Source organism: Kwoniella bestiolae, chromosome 6, assembly GCF_000512585.2.
Source record: "Kwoniella bestiolae CBS 10118 chromosome 6, complete sequence".
In the NCBI taxonomy this organism is placed as follows: Eukaryota; Fungi; Basidiomycota; class Tremellomycetes; order Tremellales; family Cryptococcaceae; genus Kwoniella; species Kwoniella bestiolae.
Window position 1 is genome coordinate 1,413,555 of NC_089246.1, and position 20,107 is coordinate 1,433,661.

At 46.6% G+C, this 20,107-nt stretch overlaps 11 protein-coding genes across 11 annotated transcripts; 6 read left to right on the forward strand and 5 right to left on the reverse strand.

Moving 5' to 3' along the window:
• Window positions 1–357: 357 nt before the first annotated feature.
• Window positions 358–1,555, reverse strand: I302_107723 (uncharacterized protein; the record flags this gene model as incomplete). Its single annotated transcript, XM_019193148.2, has 5 exons — window positions 358–381; window positions 459–644; window positions 777–983; window positions 1,075–1,443; window positions 1,511–1,555. 5 exons carry the CDS (start codon window positions 1,553–1,555, stop codon window positions 358–360), a joined length of 831 nt encoding a protein of 276 aa, XP_019044625.2.
• An 874-nt stretch (window positions 1,556–2,429) lies between these two features.
• I302_107724 (uncharacterized protein) lies at window positions 2,430–4,067 on the forward strand (the record flags this gene model as incomplete). Its single annotated transcript, XM_019193147.1, has 7 exons — window positions 2,430–2,680; window positions 2,744–2,848; window positions 2,969–3,139; window positions 3,210–3,355; window positions 3,582–3,770; window positions 3,834–3,887; window positions 3,949–4,067. 7 exons carry the CDS (start codon window positions 2,430–2,432, stop codon window positions 4,065–4,067), a joined length of 1,035 nt encoding a protein of 344 aa, XP_019044624.1.
• Window positions 4,068–5,956: 1,889 nt separating this feature from the next.
• Window positions 5,957–6,322, forward strand: I302_107725 (uncharacterized protein; the record flags this gene model as incomplete). The annotated part of the gene is made up of 1 exon (XM_019193146.1): window positions 5,957–6,322. One exon carries the CDS (start codon window positions 5,957–5,959, stop codon window positions 6,320–6,322), a length of 366 nt encoding a protein of 121 aa, XP_019044623.1.
• A 368-nt stretch (window positions 6,323–6,690) lies between these two features.
• I302_107726 (uncharacterized protein) lies at window positions 6,691–7,113 on the forward strand (the record flags this gene model as incomplete). The annotated part of the gene is made up of 1 exon (XM_019193145.1): window positions 6,691–7,113. One exon carries the CDS (start codon window positions 6,691–6,693, stop codon window positions 7,111–7,113), a length of 423 nt encoding a protein of 140 aa, XP_019044622.1.
• Window positions 7,114–7,550: 437 nt separating this feature from the next.
• Window positions 7,551–9,707, forward strand: I302_107727 (uncharacterized protein; the record flags this gene model as incomplete). Its single annotated transcript, XM_019193144.1, has 2 exons — window positions 7,551–8,120; window positions 8,214–9,707. The coding sequence occupies 2 exons, from the start codon at window positions 7,551–7,553 to the stop codon at window positions 9,705–9,707; spliced, it is 2,064 nt and encodes a 687-aa protein (XP_019044621.1).
• A 228-nt stretch (window positions 9,708–9,935) lies between these two features.
• On the reverse strand, window positions 9,936–11,813 carry I302_107728 (uncharacterized protein; the record flags this gene model as incomplete). The annotated part of the gene is made up of 5 exons (XM_019193143.1): window positions 9,936–10,220; window positions 10,348–10,533; window positions 10,839–11,054; window positions 11,125–11,375; window positions 11,462–11,813. The coding sequence occupies 5 exons, from the start codon at window positions 11,811–11,813 to the stop codon at window positions 9,936–9,938; spliced, it is 1,290 nt and encodes a 429-aa protein (XP_019044620.1).
• A 573-nt stretch (window positions 11,814–12,386) lies between these two features.
• Window positions 12,387–14,082, reverse strand: I302_107729 (uncharacterized protein; the record flags this gene model as incomplete). Its single annotated transcript, XM_019193142.1, has 13 exons — window positions 12,387–12,532; window positions 12,589–12,694; window positions 12,746–12,794; window positions 12,855–12,950; window positions 13,005–13,038; window positions 13,094–13,197; window positions 13,261–13,381; window positions 13,484–13,580; window positions 13,652–13,676; window positions 13,734–13,753; window positions 13,817–13,856; window positions 13,914–13,989; window positions 14,052–14,082. 13 exons carry the CDS (start codon window positions 14,080–14,082, stop codon window positions 12,387–12,389), a joined length of 945 nt encoding a protein of 314 aa, XP_019044619.1.
• An 812-nt stretch (window positions 14,083–14,894) lies between these two features.
• On the forward strand, window positions 14,895–15,962 carry I302_107730 (ubiquitin-conjugating enzyme E2 N; the record flags this gene model as incomplete). The annotated part of the gene is made up of 6 exons (XM_019193141.2): window positions 14,895–14,924; window positions 15,059–15,173; window positions 15,335–15,416; window positions 15,514–15,527; window positions 15,604–15,676; window positions 15,827–15,962. 6 exons carry the CDS (start codon window positions 14,895–14,897, stop codon window positions 15,960–15,962), a joined length of 450 nt encoding a protein of 149 aa, XP_019044618.2.
• Window positions 15,963–16,433: 471 nt separating this feature from the next.
• On the reverse strand, window positions 16,434–17,000 carry I302_107731 (uncharacterized protein; the record flags this gene model as incomplete). Its single annotated transcript, XM_019193140.1, has 2 exons — window positions 16,434–16,442; window positions 16,608–17,000. 2 exons carry the CDS (start codon window positions 16,998–17,000, stop codon window positions 16,434–16,436), a joined length of 402 nt encoding a protein of 133 aa, XP_019044617.1.
• Window positions 17,001–17,518: 518 nt separating this feature from the next.
• Window positions 17,519–18,416, reverse strand: I302_107732 (uncharacterized protein; the record flags this gene model as incomplete). The annotated part of the gene is made up of 2 exons (XM_019193139.1): window positions 17,519–18,054; window positions 18,113–18,416. 2 exons carry the CDS (start codon window positions 18,414–18,416, stop codon window positions 17,519–17,521), a joined length of 840 nt encoding a protein of 279 aa, XP_019044616.1.
• Window positions 18,417–19,507: 1,091 nt separating this feature from the next.
• Window positions 19,508–19,942, forward strand: I302_107733 (uncharacterized protein; the record flags this gene model as incomplete). Its single annotated transcript, XM_019193138.1, has 1 exon — window positions 19,508–19,942. One exon carries the CDS (start codon window positions 19,508–19,510, stop codon window positions 19,940–19,942), a length of 435 nt encoding a protein of 144 aa, XP_019044615.1.
• Window positions 19,943–20,107: the final 165 nt, after the last annotated feature.

Here is a 20,107-nt window from a genome sequence, read left to right on the forward strand (position 1 = left end):
ATTGTTGTATCACGAAGTCAAGATGTTTCAGTATACTATGCACTATGCACCCCATCATCACTACTCTCACAGATCATTAAAAGCGAGAAGGTCCGCATCACAGCTCTGGAAGAAGAGTTGGAATTGGCCAATAGAGTTGTAGTGATTCCTATACTTTGTTCGATATTACCCGTTGATCTTTAGTGCGAGAACAAAAGTATGTATGTATGTATCAGTGTGTATATGTATCGTGGTGTCGATGTCCATTCGTAAAGTCCATGCGTAGATCAAAAAACATGTTCATATTATACATGCCAGGTTATAGATCACAAAATCTGCTGATCCCCCTCGCCAAGTATTCAAATCCGATCGCCATCATTACTCCTTGCTCTTTTTCTTCTTCTGTTAATTCAAATACAGACGATCAGCAAACCATGATCATCCCTTGCTCCTAGTCATGTGGTCTTGGATTTACTTACCTTCTTGTCGCCCGTCTCGGCCGTAGCAGCTACATGCAGCTCCCCATCCTTGTTCTTCCTCTTCTTGTCCTTCTTAGTATCTACGGGAGGGGGGATGGCGGTCGTAGCTGCGTGGAGGGTTGATGGGTTGACTTGGAGTGGGAGAGGGGCAGTGGTGAGTGGTTTGGAGAGGCCGATGGGCTCGGGCTAAGGTCGTTTGCGTCAGCCCTTGTATCATATGAGCGCGAGAGCTGACGATCAAGGCAATGGAAGAATAGTATCTCGACCAGGTGTGATGATTCTCAGAGTTAGAGACAGCAGCTTGAAGTAACAACTCACCGACTCGTCAGACTCGGAATCATCACTATCATCAGTATCGTCTGACTCATGTCCCGCTCCTCCAGAGATCAACGTGGGATCAATGACTGAGTCGGTAACTGCCGAGTGAGGTTCTCCAGATCCGGTGGCAGAAGGTTTGGTCGATGCGTAGATCTTCTCTTCTTCTACGAAATTTACTTGTGCCTTGGCGTACGCGTCTTCATATACCTGAAAGAATTATATCAAATCAGCTTCATCTGAATACTCGTTATGATAGGTATAATGGTTCTGCAGTTATATGTGGAGATATACAACTCACCTTCTTCTGCGCATCACTCAAATCCTTCCACTTGGCACTGATCACCCCCAATATATCCTTATACGACATCCCAGGATTCGAGTTCCTAATCTCATCTCTAATCTCATTCTGGAAGAAGATGTACGCGCTGGGAGGTCGTTTAGGAGCATTAGGATCTTTAGGTTTCTTCTCTTTCTTCTTCCTCTCCTTCTCCCTGAGGGTATTCTGCTTGAGGAGGTCTGAGACGAGCTGACCATTGGGGAGGATGGTATTTTGGAATATGGATAGGTCGGGTTTGTGCAGGGTTGAAGGTGAGAGGGAGGTGTACTCTTCGATTACTTTGACGCAGCGGGTCATTGCGCTGGCGATCTCTCGGAAGGAGGCTATCATCTGGATAAGAGATGTGGGAGTCAGTGGATCGTACTTTACTTGGGAATGAGAGAAAGAGAAGACTCACCTCTTGCCTCTTCGCTTCCATCTCTTCGTAGCTTGGCGCGGACATGTTGTTAGGTGAGCTTGAGCTGTGACAGGGGACATGGTAGATGAAGATGTGATGAGTTGATCGGCGGGAGCGATCATGGGTTCGTGGAGAATACGATGGGAGGTGTGGCGGGGAAGGTGAGGACGAAAGATGGTCAGCGCATGACATGAGTAGGTGATGGCCGTGGAGGATGTTGACTCACTCTTCGAAGGGTGTTTACGAGTGGACCACCTCCACCAAATTAAGGAGGGTAAGGATGTTTGTTATTCGAAGAGGATAAGGTAAGGATGAGGATTGTAAGGAAAGATTACAAAGTGAAATTGAAATGGTCGAATACAACAGGCAAAGGGAATCATCTTAAAAGGTTTTGTTGACTTGTTTATATCGGATTACAAATCTAGTCTCTAATTGGCAATTACACAGCTAGAATCACGGGATTACGATCCCATCCTAATGGGGATAACAAAAGTGGCACCCTGGTTACCCAGGTGAAACGTGCTGAGGCTGTGTTTCAGAATGAGGCTGAATGTGGGGGCCCGTGCGTGAATACGTGAAATACGTCCACCTGTTCTTTTGGTGGGTATGGGAAAGAAATTGTTGATGAGTGCAGTGCACATGTTCATATCGAGAATTGAGAGCAGCCCGCGCACGAATACACTATCGTCTTGATATACGTTCATAAACCTAGTAGAGTGAGATCGCCATCAGAGCATACCGATCCTAAGAAAACCTTTCAAAACCCGCCCAGCACTTTCTTTGGATCAACAAAGGAGCTTGAGATTTTGACTTACCTCGATCGAGATCATCCGCGAACCCCCGCCCTTCAATCTTGCACTTCACTCATTATATATCACCAAAACATACCCATAACCTCTTTGTTAGAGATCATATTACCATGTCATCAAGACTATCCCACGATTTCCCACCACCCAACTACCCACCCCACAATCGACAATCCTCATATAACAACCCTCCACCACGTAATTCTCTATACTACGAAGAGGGAGAAGACCTCGACGAGCCATTCGACGTTAGAGCAGATTTTGACGGAGTAGGACCGAGATGGAGTGAGAGGAATGGGGCGAAGAAGGAAGGTAGTGTTAGAAGTGGGGGAGCGCTGGGGATGGGTATGATGGATGACGCGATGTGAGTTCAACTGTACTTCAACCTGACATAGGTATAAAGATCTGAACGACAAGTGGGATGTAGGTATCGACCGGTCTCCACACATATAGCCCCATCGGCATATGGAGATATCAACAAGAGTGCGGCGAGTAGGGAGGAGATGGTCTCGGTGCCGATGTTGGGTCCAGAGTGAGTGGCTAGGTACCTTTTCTCCATGTAATATATCGTTCATCCTCTCGCACATCATTCGATAATCACCTTTCCCCGTTCTTTAGCACGTGGATGACTTACTGATCCTGCAAAGTATAGATGGCAGAAATCCGAACTACACGAACTTTCTCGTCGTGGTCAAGCTGAATTGGGAGGAGATAAACGTAGTAAAGCATGGAAAGAGTGGACAAGGGATCAGAGGGGATTATGTGGAGTCAAGTGGTTGACAAGGAAGGTACTGGTATTTATCATATTTGCTTTCCTAGCTGCGTGAGCTGTTCTTCTCTTGATTACCTAGCGATTAAGCTTCACACTGACTCTTCCATCGTTGACATTTCAGCCTTGGTGTAACCCTCTTCTTCGTTATACCCCGTGTACCGAACTTTGAGTTCTACAAAGACGCTCCTTTCACGGTGGATAATTCGACGGTATCGTTCAATAGAGTACCTACCAATTTCTCTTTTGCGGGAAATTTGAATCTATATGGTGAGTCTGAGCCTGCTCATCATCCGACTTATCTTTTATGATATGGGAAATCCTCTCTTGTATCTCATCTTGTACTTCATCCCCCCTTCCTCTCTCACGCAACCCCCACATCCGTCCCTTCCTTCGACTGATCCGCCTGCTTCACCCCATCCTACTTCGTCTCCTCCAGTCATCCAGCTCCTCCAGCCAAGAAAAGCAGCTGATTGATATTCATCGTACCTCACAGGTGACGGTTCAGCCTCTTATCTCCCTATTCACTTCAAATCTCTCCAAGCTACTCTATACGACGAAACTACAAACAAAGCTATAGCAAAGGGAGATTGGGGAAATCACTATATGGATCACAAGGATCAACAACCAGTCCAGCTCCCTATCAATTTTGAGTATAGTGCGGTGAATACATCGGATACAACTTGTGAGTGCGAGACTTTTGTCTGTTGGATAGGTAAGGGCAATATTGAGGCTAAAGTACTTTCAGGGAACGACATGTATCAAGCTTGTGGTCACAAATGGACGGGAACAACCAGACCAGGTAAGTTGGGTATGGGTGTTTGGAAATATGCCATGGCATGCTGATCCCTATGATATGGTAGATCTCAAATTTCGTCTGGTACTCAAGATGTCCATCGTCGGTCTGGTGAACAGCCCGGAGATGTCGACGCAGATCAGCAATGTGGAGTGCCCATTTGAGTTGGGGACGAACAGCGTATAGCGGGAGAGAGAAGTTGAATGGAGACGTTCCGCTGATTCCGAGATTATGTTTACTCTGTTTTGTTCAGTTTCCCTCCTTCTTACTGTATATATTGGACATTTGGACATTTGCTCTTTCCATGAATATTGTTGTTCACTATTATTTCCACATGCATATCACATCTAATCCAACATCGCCATGCATCGTACAATAGCATAAGGTGAACTGAGTTGACGCGCGAGATCCTTCATTCACTCCAAGTCGCAAACTTATTCCGGCGACATTTTTCCCTTCAATCCGCCAATGTTGTATTCACCTACCCCCAGCGCCACATATATTCTAACGGTTGGAACGAGTAGGAGTAGGGACTCTTCCTAGACCTGGGTCCACCGAAACCTGAGTGGCACCCGGATGAATAAGACGACCCAGCTCCGGTCCATAGGTGGTGACCTCGGTCCCAACTGACGCGGGGTGGTGGGGCTGTCCGCGGAAAGGGTATATGAAGAGTACCAGATATACGGTACTGGGATGGACCTGCCTTCAAGTCCTGGGTGCAGATCGCCCAAAGAACTAGGGGATGTATCGGCCCGATGGGGACTGAGGGGGAGATGTAGGTACTCGTGAGATGGGGGGTGATCGATCGAACGAACGAACGAATCGCAAGACGCAAGATAGCAAGGTAGCAAGACGCGACCTCAAGACACCATACCTTTTTGTAATCTGCTGTCGACATCACTATAGAAGTTGACGCCTTTCATGATGTGCTTCGGACAATTGGCAGACGAGGCTGTGCATGAAAAGATACTTGTTATGCACCTTATGTCAATGCCATCGTACACAGGACGCAGCTCATAACTTGGATAATCTCACACAATTGAGCCCAGATCTTATCACCAAGTTACATCAGTGTGCCTACCATGGCAAATTCATAATTCATCTTATCCTTTCAACGGTCCTTGCAGTCGTCACTTCCATATGCGCCCAGCTGTCGACAACATCTCATCCAAACTGGTCTTTCCATTATACGGCGCTGGTGAGCAGCATCGGGACTCTATTTGGGAAAAAAGGAATGTACATCATTTTTATGGGGAGCTACAATCTGATACGATCACCACAAGTAGGGAACAGATGTATTACGAGCATCCTTTGAGGTATCTTTGTATGCATGACACGTCCTTTGTCATCCTTTTTGTTTTTAGCCACTGCTGTTTGTTTTTGGGATATGTGTATGCATATATAAAGCTCATTCCGATTCCCCCATTCTGTCTCATCCGCAGAAGTCAAAATTATTATTATCATCATCATCATCATTATGAGCCAAGGTGAGCTGATGCCGTGGAGTCATCGATCGCCTGCTGACTGTATGGATCATCCAGCCTCTGACTATAAGCTTGACAAAATTGTGGAATCCTCCATCGGGAGTTTGTCGCAGGAAGATGCTAATCAATATAAGTGTAGTAGAGGTCTCTTGATTGCCGCAGTCGATTACAACCTTTCCCAGTCAGCACAAACGGACATTCGACACGCTTATGAACACTGGTGCGTTTCTCTCAACCGGAAATATAGGATACAAAGTAGCGGTACCGCACAGACGCAGACCGATAGTCTGGTCCGAGCCTTTTCTGCCACTAATCTTGATGGTTGATCAGTCCATGTATGCATATGAATACTGGGATACAGTATCTGTAAAATGACTTACTACACACACGTGACTTTTCCCCTGCAGCCTGTGTTTGGGCCTTCCCGTCATCTTCGGACATCCTTTGATCGTCCAGCATTTGTCATCTCCACCTAAAGTGCATAAATACCTGGGTCCAGTCGCCTCTGCTCCTAAACCCTTTGCAAGATTATATATCATCCATCGCCACTAAAAGACATTCTATAATTATATGTCTTTCATCCACACCAACATGTCAGAGAAACAGACCCGCAACGACAGCACGGACGCTACTTGTAATTCCTTATTCGCTGGTGCGGTCAGCGCGTTGACAGGTCATTCAGAATCTGCCCAGGGATATCAGAAGATGGAAGAGCTATTTTACGAGAAAAAGCATGACCGCTCGCTACACGACTTCGTCATCACATCTGGGGGAACAACTTTGGAAGATAAGGAGAATTTCTTGACTGCTCAAGGTGAATTAGATCGTACAACCAAATCCAAGGACATACCGGTCGTTCGACAAGCTTATAATGACTGTTGTGAGAGGATCAGAAACAAATACGCCGTAGAATTGAAGGAATGGCCTTCGACCCCTTCTGAAACCAACGCAGGCTAGGTGATCTTTATTGCCTGTTCAACCGTACAGTCCGTATATTTATAAGGTATGAAGGAGGATCGTAATGTTACTTGATGAATTGACCTTGGCACCTCTGTTGGCCAATGCGTTAAAGATCTACTGCCCGCACCTACCTCAAAACATGGCATGAGCCTTCCCGTCATGCTCGGACATCCTATGAGCACCACACCTCGGCGTGTCGATCACTTCCACGGTATACAGTTCAGAGTTGCATATAAAAAGGATGCATTGGTGAATCACACTCAACATGCCAATCCACTTTTGTCGCCACCGAAGATTCATTTTTCCATTCCACTAAACAGCGCACCGATCAAGATTGATTTACTCAACCTTGTCACCTTATCAGCATGCCGTTGGAAACGAAACAACCTGAAAGCACCGACACAGAAGTGAGCAGCATTGACACCTCCATGTCCAAGTCGTATGCCATCACGAGCTGGCTGGCCAATGCGGTTCGTTCATGCTTCAGCTACATCTCCAACTCCAACGAGCCGATCGATGAGGTCGAGTCGTTGCACAGGTTCATGATGTGGTCTAACAAAGCCAGTTTAGAGGACACGTTCAAGTTTAACGCATTACGCGGTCACCAGAAAGATGCTGCTGATGGATATTATGGAGATGTCGGCTCGGAGAGAGCCCAAATGCATGTACGAAGATTTGAAGACTGTTGTGCTGAGATGAAGAAGAAGTACGAACCTGAGCTTCAGGACTGGCCCGCTCAGCTGAGGGAGATCCTATCCGACATGAGCCAAGTGGGAGGCCTGCTGTGATTGAAAGAGGAGATTGATCTGGTCGATTTAGTATTATGAGAGCAGTTGATGATGGTGTATGCAATCGGTGTTAAGCAATGTCATCATAGCAGTATACTCATTTCATCACCCAGGCTCAAGCGTCGGAGATCAATGCACATTTGATGGATGAAGGTCAGTGCGCACTACGCACAATGCACCATTCACCCACACTGTACTGTACCCGTACTTGATCCTTTTACGTCCTCTTCTCTTCTCCTGTCTTTCCTTCCTCTTTCTTTCCCATCTATTTATTCTATCCCTGTATCTGCTCTGAGAAGATACCACTGAAACGATACCTATCGCTCTCCCACTCGAATCCTCACTGTCGCGTGTACCTTCCTTCTTCTTCCCAGAGAATCACCAATACAATTTCTCCTTTCCTCGCCAAAACTAACCAACCAGACATACAGTACACTATGTCCTCCCATCTTCCATCGACTCCCGACTGTGCTATGCCAAAACCCTCTGCCATCAATGACCTACTCCGCTCCCCATTGACTATGACCGATATACGTGAGAAGATGAATGAGTTGGTCAAATCACAAGGGTTTAAATACGTACCCGATAGTAGGAAAGACAAGTCTTCTAGAGTTGGTTCAGGCTTCTCCATCCTATGTGAATTCCACGGTTCAAAGACTGCTGCTCGGTGGCACAAATCCGGCTGCCGACATCAGATCACTTTTATGCCTGCCGACCCAGCGCACACCTCTGGCAAGATCCTTTGGAAGATCGACTGGGAGCGATCCGTTAGTAAAAGTGATTGTTATATTGATCTCGATGATCTCAATTCTGATTATTCTGACGATGACTCCTTTATCGGTCATAATCACCCTGCGGCCGCTGTTGAATCCTCTTTTGACAATGAAGAAGAAGAGCCAGAAGAAAAGGGAAAGAGAAAGGGAAAGGGAAAGGGAAACGCTAAGGTGGGAGGAGCATATGAACAAGATGGTCCATGGGAATCTAAATCTCCTGAGGAGTCGGATGAAGTGAGTCCAATCGTGTCCCGTACAATCGCAATTCATCTCTCGTCAGCTCAAAGATCATTCAAGTGCTGACAAGAAAATTGCGTACTGTATTAGGAAATGGACAACTCCTCGTTACCATGTTCGCGTCTCCCTTCTGTGAACCCCGCACTCCTCATCGAAGGCTCTTCCTCTTCGAGTAAACCAGCACACAATACTCGAAGTGCTGCCAGAGCTAAGAAGAACGGTTCGAGTAATATCAAAGGGAAGGGTAAAGCTGCAAGAAACTTTACATACCATCCCCATCCCGACTTGTCCGACTCCAGCAACGAGCCAAAAGATGATCACGATCCCCCTCAATCTTTGAACTCCACTCAATCTATTGATACTCCGTTCAACTCACTTCCATCGATTTTACTAGGACAATCATCTTCCTCTCATGCTACCTCATCGTCTACTGATGGACCTTCCTCATTGACAAATCAAATTACGGCATTCACTGATCAGACCTTTCCTACTGACACTTCTTTCGCTACTAACGATAATCCATCTGAACCTGGCGAGAGTTCGACCTCCTCAAGTACTTTATCAGGTCTGGCTCCTCCCACTCAAGCTGGTAATTCGATCACTGCTCTTCGTCGTACTGAAACAAATGATACTGAATTCCACTTCAATCTGGCCAAAGAGGAAGTTCGGATTCTACGCGAAGAAAATGCAAGACTTAAAGTAGAGGTTCAACGCTACTCGCAAGAACTCAAGGGTAAACGTCAAGCTAAGCCAAGACCTAAACCGATTGTCAAAGTGTCTGACTTCATATTGGAGGGGATTCGTCAAGATAAGGAGAAAGCTGAAGAGAGGGTCGGTGAGTTGGAATCAAGTATGACGAAGGAGCGTAACGCTAGGACGGAGGCAGAAGAAAAGAACGGTCACTTGGAGGAAAGGATTGAGAAGTTGGAGAATGCGTTGAAGTCCGAAAAGGAGGCAAGGAAGAAACTGCAAGATGAACTTGAAAGTATGACTACTGAGCTGAAGTCTGTCAAATCCAAGAACGGTGAACTCGAAGAAAAGATCAACAAGTATCAGCGAAGTCACAAAGATCGTCAATTGGACTTGCAGTCGGAGAGGTCCAAGATCGAAGCTCTCCAGAAGGAAATTGAGGGATATGAGGGAAAGATGGAATTACTAGAAGAGAAGAATACCGCATTATCTGATGAGATGAAAGCTGATAGGGAACGGTTTGACCTCGCTCAGTTACAGCTTCAAGTCAAGAATTGCGAGAAGCTGGAGTTGGAGGTTGAAGAGTGGACGAACAAGTACGAAGAAGACGTGAGAATGGGGGAGATAGAGAGAGATAGGGAAACGGTAGGGAAGTATCCGCAACTAGACGAGCTGCATGAGGAAGTAGTACCGATGCTTGCTAGATTGCAAAAGCGATTCAAAGCTGTCAAAGCACTGGAGGAGCATGATAAGAATGTGGAGAAGAAAAAGAAGGAGGAAGACGAACGAGACAAGCGGAGGGCGGAGGAGGAACGTAAGAGACGATTAGTGGAGAACGAGGAGAACGAGAGGAAGAGGAGGAAATTGGAAGAGGATCTCTCGAATTGTGAATAAGCGGTGTGTAAGTTTCCGATAGTGTTGTCGAGTTGTGTTATATTTAGAAGACATCGTGTTGTATAATCATAACTATCATTGTAAGATTATGTACCATATATCATTTCGTCGGTGGGTAGAATCAACAGCCTGGGTATATGCTGCATGCGGTGCAATGACTATATCTACCATATATCGAAGAACGGTATCAAACCCTATCCACCCTAGCCCAGCCAATTCCATCGTCGGTTACTGGGTATATATCATAATCCATCCGACGGTGATGCAGCCTAGCAAGCTAATTGATAATGTAAACGTGGAGGAGGTGGAGTTGCTAGGTGCATCAGCAATGACCGCCTTGCCCTTTCCGTCCTTATCTCCGTCCTTGCCTTTATCTTCATCTTGATCTGACCCGTCAGGGATGGAGGCTGAAGTGGACTCAGCGCTAGATGGTATGGACGAGGTGGTAGTGGGTTTATTACTTGGTTTGGTATCGGATGAGGATGAGGTGGGATAGAGGATCTGATCGATTATCTATAGGTAATCACCAGTGTCAGTACTGACTTACGAGGAGATGGAATGAAATGGGAATGGAGAGAATGGATGCAACATGGGGATGAAAGGGAAGGGGAAGAGAGAGAGAGGGGAGGAACAAACTCACATGCATCACCCCATTGTTCAATGTGATGTCACTGCGTACTATCTTTGCTTTAATCTCTCCATATATTACCGAGCTAGATCCATCTTCGTTGTACTGTATCGTTAGTGATTCCCCAGATGCCACGGGTAGGTCGAATGAAGTAGGTTGGGTCCACATAGGTGAGAAGAGGGAGTAGGAGGTTGTGTACTATCATATCAATATAACCAAGTCAGCTCGATACTACCATTGAATTTGTTGTATATAGTAAGTAGGTGAGGCGTAAGAAACGCATAGGAGGTCGGAAGAGTAGCGGGTCCTTGGCTCTTTATGGTGTTCTCATCTGTGTTTAGGACAAGATGAGAAACACATAGACTTAAAGGAGGGACAGTTCTCATGACACCCCTATGGTGTTCTCTTTCCCCTCTACAGGAGATGTAAAACACCATAGACCCCAAACAATTTGTCGGACTGGCGCAACTCTATGCTGTTCTCCATGAAATAAATCCACTCACATGATTTCCGACCAGCCCCGGCGCTTTACTCTCATCCACCATTACTTGTTTCACCTCGTCGTTCCACACCGAATCGAGGGGTACGAATATCGTAAATCCACCTTCTGTTAGTTGTTGGATCTCGTCAGATTTACCAATTACGGATAATGCGGAGGACATGTTGGTCAGGCCTGGGGATTGGAGGGCGGTAGGTAAAGAAGGGGGGAATGATAGTACCTGCAGAAGAGTTAGTTGCCGCTTCTATACTATTTAACGTTGAATCGAAGGAAGTGAAGGGCTGACTCACCTGGTCGATAGGTAATAACACTACATTATCCAACAACTCCCCTGCACCGCTCAGATCCACCGGACCAGACCAGGAGGTAGCGTTCCCCCACCATCCATTTACTATCACTGTATTATCACTGCCTCGTTCTAGGACCATCGCCTGGTTCGCATTCGAGTTGATATCCGTAGCGTTCCATTCGTTGGCCAGGAGGAGGGATGTGGAAGCTACCGCGTGGCCTGTTGAAGGGATCTGGTCGTATGTCCATTCTCCTACACACAGCCAATTAGCATATCGTCTTCCGTTAACTACTCCTGTCCCTCCGTTGTCGAGAAGGAGTGGGAGAAGGCCCACTCACCCTGTAGTACATGCAATTCCCCCAGCTCTGTCCCCCAATCCTCCGTCAAACCCTGGAACGGACTTACAATCCCACTCTCCTGAAACGCCTCATTGGTCGGGACTAGTATCGTCAACTTCTGACCAGAGTTATACAAATCATGTAGGAACTCGTACCCCAGATCGGTTTCTGACCAATGTACGATCAACTGTTCGAACGTCGTTAGTCCATTGGAGAAGAGGACGTCCATCATCTTTGTCAGGTATTCGGTTAAGGAGCCATCAGGGCATATTATATCGTCATTTAGCTGGGCGAGGGAGGGAGTGAGGAGGCTCATGAGGAGGGGTAGGAGATGTAGGGGTGATAATCGCATTTTGTGAGGACGGGGAGTGGTATTTGATATCTCGCTGATTTTGGGATTGAGGTATCTTTACTGGTGTTTGTGAAAGAATGTTTCTCGCTTTCTTTTCTCGTCTTTCGTCTTCAATCCATAGACTTCTGATCGTTATTCTTTCTGCTATTATCGTTACACTGCTTTATTGTTTTATAGGATATATGGTATACTCATCAGTTACAACGTACACAATAACAATGTTATTTTCCTGGATACTGAGTGGGGCATACCCATCCAAGTCCCATATCCCAGATTCATCTCCCCACTTGAGTGGAGAGGTGAGTACAAAGGATCCCATCCTTTGATGTGTTGTCCTGAGACAAACGGAGATACAAAGGATGAGTCGGTGAAACGTAATGAACCAGTTTTGGGAGATGATCCTTTGGGTGAGATGGCGTCTTGGCAATTATCACATGAATCCGAGAGCTGGAGTTAGCTTGGCCAATCTCATGAGACGACGCACATCAGTGATATGTTCCTTGGACTGGGAGCGTGAGTTGATGAATAAGGATACATTACCAGAGGTACAACGGTATACAACCTCTTCCGGCTCTACAACTTCGCATCTCTCTTCTTCCCACCTGCGAAGGGACATCCTCCTCCAGAAGGCTGAGCGGTCTGATCTAATGGTTTACCTTCTCTAGCTGCCTTCTTGACCAATTGAGCGAATCCAGTATCATCCCTTTCCACACCGAGTTCTGCGAACGAGCTACGATCAGCTAAACGTGTTATACGCTTTGATCTGGCAGCTCACCTATGAGTTTAGCAAAAGCCATTGAAAAGTCTTTGAAGAAGAGATCTTGATCTGCGGCGTACTTCTCTACCCATGGTTTGAATTTGGGGTCTTGGACCAGTGCCATCTATGGGATGGTCAGCTAGCTCTCGGAGTATGAAAGAGGGGAGTAGCTCACATCGGTGGGCAACATCATCAACTTTGTACCAGCTACGGTAGCTTCATATCTGTCGAAAAAGTCAGCTGCTGCTCGACGTGCCGAGTTTGTGGACTTTGAAGTAGCTCACTGGAAAGGTCCATCCCATTTTCTAGGCTTCCATATATCTCTCAATAATAGCTTGTAATACTGATTTGAGAATCGAATGGGGTTGACCACCCATTGCCTGATAATCCTGGTCAGCTGATTACGAGGAGGAATCAATGACGGAGCAGCTCACCCCTCAAATCCACTCCGATCCTCATGACATCGTCCTATACACCATTTATAAGCCCGGGATACTCGTGAAAATAACGTCGATGAGCTCACCTAAAGCATGTGCTCCTGACAGAGCTACTATCTCCCGATCTGAGAACCCCATCCTACCGAATACTTCTCTAATGTGATCGGCACCTAAAGCACCATCGGGTAGTCTAAGGAAGACAGCATATTGTGGTCAGCTAGTCCAGCATATTTCCAGTCCCGATCTAGCTCACCTCTCACTTATATCACCTCGATGTTCCGCAGCAGCCTCAGCAGTTGAGTAATCCGTCCTTCCCGGTTCCCAAGGGATCTTGGGTCCTCCCATAGCTTCTATAGCTGTTATACCGGCGAGTGCTAAGGTCGTGAGGGAATCAGCTGTGGTTCTCCCGCTAGCATACAAAAAGAGGATGAGAAGTAGAGAGAGGCTATAGTGGAAAGCGAATATGTTGGCCTCACTCCATAAATCCGAATGTGATAACCAAGGATTAGCAGCTTGGATAGGTAGACAGAACGATATAGCGTGATGCAGCCCTGCATTTGCTGGATCGACCGACTGTTTGAATTGCGATGATCAGCTATCAAATCGTCAAACTAATTTGCATTTTGAGAGATCTCTTAGCTTACCTCTGGTGGGAATCTCATTCCAGCCCTGTAACTCTCTCGTTAGCTATCATCTTACAGCAATGAGACTATACAGCTAGCTCACCCGTTCGATCCTCCTGTGTGCTACATCAAGAGGACATGTCAGTGTATTCACAATCTTCATGAAAATGACGAAAAGCTTCTCACCTCGACCAAGCTGAAATTACCTGACGCGTGCCATGCCAACCTATCTTGTCATCAGCACCTTCCCGTACCGAAAGAATAGGCAAGGAGGAGGACCCACCGCACTAGTACTGGCCCCGCTGATCCATCATCATACCCTGGTTGCTTCATGATTCCTCTTATCTGCTCTCGAATACCTATCAACAAGAAGAGTTTCGCCATTAGTGCTATAGAAGAGCGAGAGGATCAAAACACGTACCATCGTAATCTCCTTCTTTGACTGCTGACATGACGGAATGTGAGTATTGATTGATCTTGTCTATGACTATGCGTCGGTATTGTGCGAGTGCTAAGAGGCTAGAGTGATCTATCTCCTCAGGAAGTGATGCAGATGACAGATGAAGAACAGGAAGAAGAAGGTAGATGTGATCGATCAACTTTCAACTCAATCGTCCAATTCCATTCAGTCTATTTGGACATTTTCATCCTCATCCGGTTATTCATAAGGGTGAATTGTAACCGGACTAATGACCAATCGATGGTTCCAGGTAGCAATAGCCACGCACTGTAGGTGATGAGCATGTTTACATTTCATTGGCAATGACTCGAAAATCTCGCTCCTTTTCCTCGATACTTGAGGTAGTTGACGAAAAACATAGCACAGAAGAGCGTGAGTCTGCGTATAGGATGACTAGTCGTACACAACAGTGTCATCTCAACTTGATGGCTCGTGCGCATACATCACCATCAATAACAATAGGACAAACACCGGTTACATAGCCGAGTTCACTCTGAATATTTGCGAGATGGATTTATTGTAATTTATCCCATCCCACGTCGCTCACCCGCTCAACCTGCTGCTCATCTCAACGTCATGATGTTGTGAATGAGTTGAGTTGATCCTCTCTCACCTACTCTTGCTTATGCTTATCCATCCTTGACATTACACTTAACAACGAAGAGCGTGAGATCTCTAACATCACTGTGAGTCTGTTTATAGAACAAAAAGTGAATGCGAGACGAGAGCTCTGACTCGTATATTGGCTTGACTCACAGATCACCCCCACGATCACTTGTAATTCAGAAGAGTAAGAGCAGGAAGATGTCTGGTTTACCTAAACGTATTTTAAAGGTGAGTGACAATTCATCAACGTATGCTCAAGATATCAATCATACTGAACAAAGAATGACAACTGCTACTCATCCTCCCCACCCTATCTGAATCAACCCCATGCACCATCATGATCGGTCGACAACACTAAACAGGAGACAGAACGTCTCATGGCCGACTCACCACCCGGTATATCAGCAGCACCCAAAGATGATAATCTGAGGCATTTCGACGTGACAGTAGCTGGACCGGAATCGTCGCCATATGAGGGTGAGCGTCTGTCTCTCTTTCCGGCCACTTCAGAAGTTGGTTTTGCTGACCAATCCATAATCCTTCCTTCCTCCACACCAACGATAAATCCGAATCGTACCTCTACCCGCAATCATGCGTCATTAACCGCTCTCCCAACTATGTCTATCGCACATGTACAGGAGGTGTATTCAAGCTCGAGCTGTTCTTACCTGAAGAATACCCTATGAACCCACCAAAGGTCAGATTCTTGACTAAGATCTAGTGAGTGTCTCGATTTCTATAGATGCACTATCTTTAGTATGGGATATAGTAAGGTTCACGTTCACCAGCTGATGTACATTGTGTGGCTCCTATTTAGTCACCCAAATATTGGTATGTCCACTCTCTACTCCGTATCCCTCCCTGCATCCATCGTGCTGAATACAGCTAATCATTGATGTGCCAATAGACAAACTCGGTAGAATCTGTCTGGATATCCTCAAAGACAAATGGTCACCCGCTTTACAGATCCGAACTGTGCTGTGAGTATCTCTGAAATCACGCTCTCCATCAGATACGAGTTGGGTCTTACCAATTCTGCCACCCACCCACCCACGTGATCCGTCTGCCCTCTCGCGTACCTTGATATTATTGCTAGAACATATGCTGACGATGAATCCATGACCTCATAGCCTCTCCATCCAAGCCCTTCTCGGTGCTCCCAACCCTGACGACCCCCTCGCCAACGACGTAGCGCAGAACTGGAAAGAGAATCAAAGTGCTGCCATCGCCCAAGCTAGAGAATGGACCAGGCAATATGCTCAATAGGTGCCGAGGACGATCAGACATTCCTAGTCCTAGTGATATACCATGTTTGAGTACGTAGGATGGATGTAGAGGTTTTAGTAGCTTAGATTTTAGTATCTTCGGATGATCAGATAGATAAGAACGTTTTGTCTATCGTGTATATACCCTTTGTTTTCTTGTGATGTAGTGATATTCCATACTTTGATCAGATCATTATTGGTCTCTGTCGATTGATGGTCCTATTCAGACCGCAAAGATTGATCACGGCAATACTATCAGTCTCATCGAGGCAATACTGACAAGATGGTACCCTCAGAGGCAAGTCAGGAGCGTAGCAAGTGATACATCTGGGTATCTGCTTACATCGGTGGTCTTGTAAGACACAATGCATGTACGAGTCTCTTCGATGATGATCTAGAAGTTATGAATGATGATATGTGATGCTCCGCTCCTGAGCTATGCAAGTCTTCATCGATCGGGAAGAGGATCGGATTAGAAGTCCTACAAGAGACATCGGACATCAGCTCGACACTTATACTGATTCCTCAGTTGAGAGAAGGAGGTGGATAGTGGAAGACAGATGATAGAGGATAGAGGATAGAAGATAGAAGATAGAGGATAGAGGATAGAAGATAGAGGATAGAAGATAGAGGGAAAACAACTCACAGTAACCCTCCCCGCATAACTCCAATCCTGATCCCCAGCCTTGAACGGATCCACCTTAGGTCCCCCCCTCTCCCCCGTCTTGGGATTAACGTCCCCCTCGAACTCTGGTCTTGGTCCCCTCCTTATATCCCTATGTAGATCATCTGAAGCTTTAATCCCCTTGGAGGGATCATCGACTATATCGGGAGATGCGCCGATTGATTCGTTGGCTTTGAGGAGGGCATCGAACTCTGCTTGGTCGGATGGTGGGAGGGGAGGTGGGCCGGGGCGGGAGAATGAGGGGGCTTTTTTGGATAGGAGGGAGGAGGTGGTGGATAGGGATCGGACAGGTATAGGCGAAGAGAAGAAGGCTCGGGATGAGGTGGGAAGGCAGGATCGGAGGAGGGATGTCATTTTGAATGTGTTGAGTTTGATTCGCTTTGTAATGTGGTTGTTGGACAAGCAAGATTGTGTTTGTGTTTGATATCAAGGTGGTCGATATCAAGATTGTATTGTATGGACATCTCTCTTGAAATAGTTGCTAGTATTATTGGATTGGCCACCCACTGTGCACTGTGATCGGAGTGAGAACGCGAGTGCGCGGAGATGGAGGTGATCGCCGTGTCTGAAGCAAACTTTAAAGTGAAAATTGAAAATTGAAAAGTGGGATGGAACGCTCCTCTGATCCATTCATACGTTATCAGTCATACATACTTGGGAAGTAAAGGGTATATATCTTGGGAACCATGCTAGGTATACTATGAACATCCTATATCCCTCATTCGAAAGAAAATCACCACCATACGCTACTTATCCCACAAATCTTCAACATCACTCCTTACTCTCCTCATTCACGGCTTATTTCGACCCTAGCGGAGATATACGAATCAGTTGACCAGTAACATGCAGATTAAGGGGACAGAACTCACAGATCACAACTCCTCATATGAAGTCCAGCCAGTTCTCCGAAAAGCGTTGTATATGTTCAATTCGTGTCTATATAATGAAGACACGATCTGAGGGTTGGGCGGTACCTTGAGTGATTCCTTCTCGAGCAGATGGGCGAGAGCGTACCACCGGCCGTAGCTAGGCAATTGGCTCTTTGCTCTGTCCGGATTCCACTCTCCCTTCATCGCCACATGCTCTATCCCCTCCAACGTTACTCCACCTTCAAGATACGCCATTATCTCCTCCCGAACCTGCCTGGCTTGTTGACTCTTGATCTCCTCGAAGCTCTTCGGCACCTTTTCCATCTTCTTCCTGACCCTTTCTAACTTCGACCCTGCACACGTCTGCACCAGGCAAGCGTTGATTAATTCTCGAGCTCTTTGGGAAGGCCAGACTAGATCATCCGGAGCAGGAGCAGAAGTAGAGGAGGATGCAGAGGCAGGAAGAGTAGGAGTGGCGGGAGCGAAGGTATCGGCGGACCGCCGAGCTCGGGTCGCAGGTGCTGGTGTGGACGGAGGCGCTGAGAGGCGGATGATGGTGGATGGAGGGCGAGGTGGAGCAGACAAAAGAGCTGGGACACGACTCGGGTTCCTCATCCGGGAGTGATGGATCGAGATCAGGATAGTTGAAGTCGGGTCCTTGTCCGAGGTCTGGTAGTGGAGGAGATGGAGTGCGTAGCGGAGAAGGGGGAAAAATGAAGGGAATTTTTTCCCTAGTCGTTGAAGGTGGAAGAGGAGCCGGCGGGGCCGATTGGGAGATGGATATCTTGGAGAGGGACGATTGAAGACCGGCAATGTCTCGGTTGTGGTCTTCATTGTCGACCTTGGTCTTCAGAGAAGCTTCGAGATCACCAATCCTCTTCTCGCCGTTGGGCATCGCCATCTTCGATCCTTGACCTGCGCTATAGGACGATTAACGGACGGCATCAGCACGGTGACACACAACCATGCAAAGTGGACGCTGAGGTCAGCTCACCTCTATTAGTGTTGAACCCTCTCGCATAGATAGGGTATTGGTTCGGTCAGGTGCTGAATACCGTTGGTAGGTAGGTGAATTTGAGTAAGAGTGCTTTGAAGAAAAGAGAAGGAAGAGAACAAATACGAACAGGAAAAGAATCGCTCTATATATCCAAGGAGAATGTCAAAGTGGGACGATACAGTAGATACAGTAATATATCAGGGACAAAAGAAGCAAGCAATCGTTTGATGGGACGGAATGATCGACATTGAATCACATACTGTACTAGCTCAAAGGACCCCTGGCTATCGCTTGTGAAGCGATTAACACATCATCCTTTCAGAGGTCCTTCTTGCGAGAAGCAACTTAAGGTGATCAGATCTCTGACCTACGCTGACGACGAACAAAGTACTACAGTACAGTACTCACCATCAAAGATGACAGTTCGACAACGTGCACAGATCCCCCTGGAACGAGACATCCTATAGATATGTATACATCACATCATGTTGATTGGCACCGATTGAGGGGATCTGAAAGATCTGGGTCAATCACACACTTTGATTGTGGGTTGCAATGATCTTGCTGCAGATCCAGGTACCGACTTAGCTTAGCTCAAAGGCCGCTCGCTTCGCTTGAACCCGACTATCTGATGGTATACACATCCTTTGACTGCCAGCATACAACATACCCTACACACCTTGTCCACACAAGGCGAATCGGACATGATGGCCTTCAGGAGAAAGCTTTGGCTCGACGAAGGCGCAAGTTCTAGACTGAGCTTTTGAGATACAGGAGATCTCACTCTGAGCAGCGAAGAAGGCCATGGAAAAGGGAGTGATCCCCATCCTTCCTAAATTCAAATTCACTGGCAGCATGTCGCATCCCCTTTCGAGGGCATCTCAAACGTGTACTTAAACAATGATGATTCTGCTGTTCAAGTCATTCAGGTCTTGCCACCACATACTGTATCTGAGGCTCATCACTCATCAATCCGTTGATCAATACCTACCATCATGCCGGACAACGAGCCAACCAACAACAGTGATATTTCTCATGCTGACACTAAAACTATCAAACTCAAAGTCGACTCGTCAGAGACTGATCCATCTTCCGCATCGCAAAACTCTGAGATACCAACCAAGGTTGCTGCCATACCCGAAAATGCAACAGAATTGGGATCTGAATTTGAATCACTATTGGAGTGTTCAGGCCCAGATGACTGGCCACCCGGTTCGAAAGGTGCAACGCTGCAAGCAGCATATTGGAATGCAGTAAGATCTGGAGACGCTACGACGAGGAGAAAAGCTGCTGAGGATTATCTGGCATTCGTGCAATCTCAAGAAGATGAAGCTGAGAGAAAGGCGAAAGTTGAAAGTACCCCACCTCAACGGGATGATCAATCTCGACCTCCGAGAGTACTCACTTGGCGTGTCTTGCAGATTAGGTGATAGCGATGTACGTGCTGTAGATAGCGATCAGGTCGAGTATGAGATGTGTGTTCAGTATGTTACACGATGATCGTCATGTAACACACATTGTGCTAGCGTGAGATTCACCTGACAAGCCCAAAGGATCCTCTCTTTTTCTATCCTCGGCTCGCTAGGTGAAGCGAG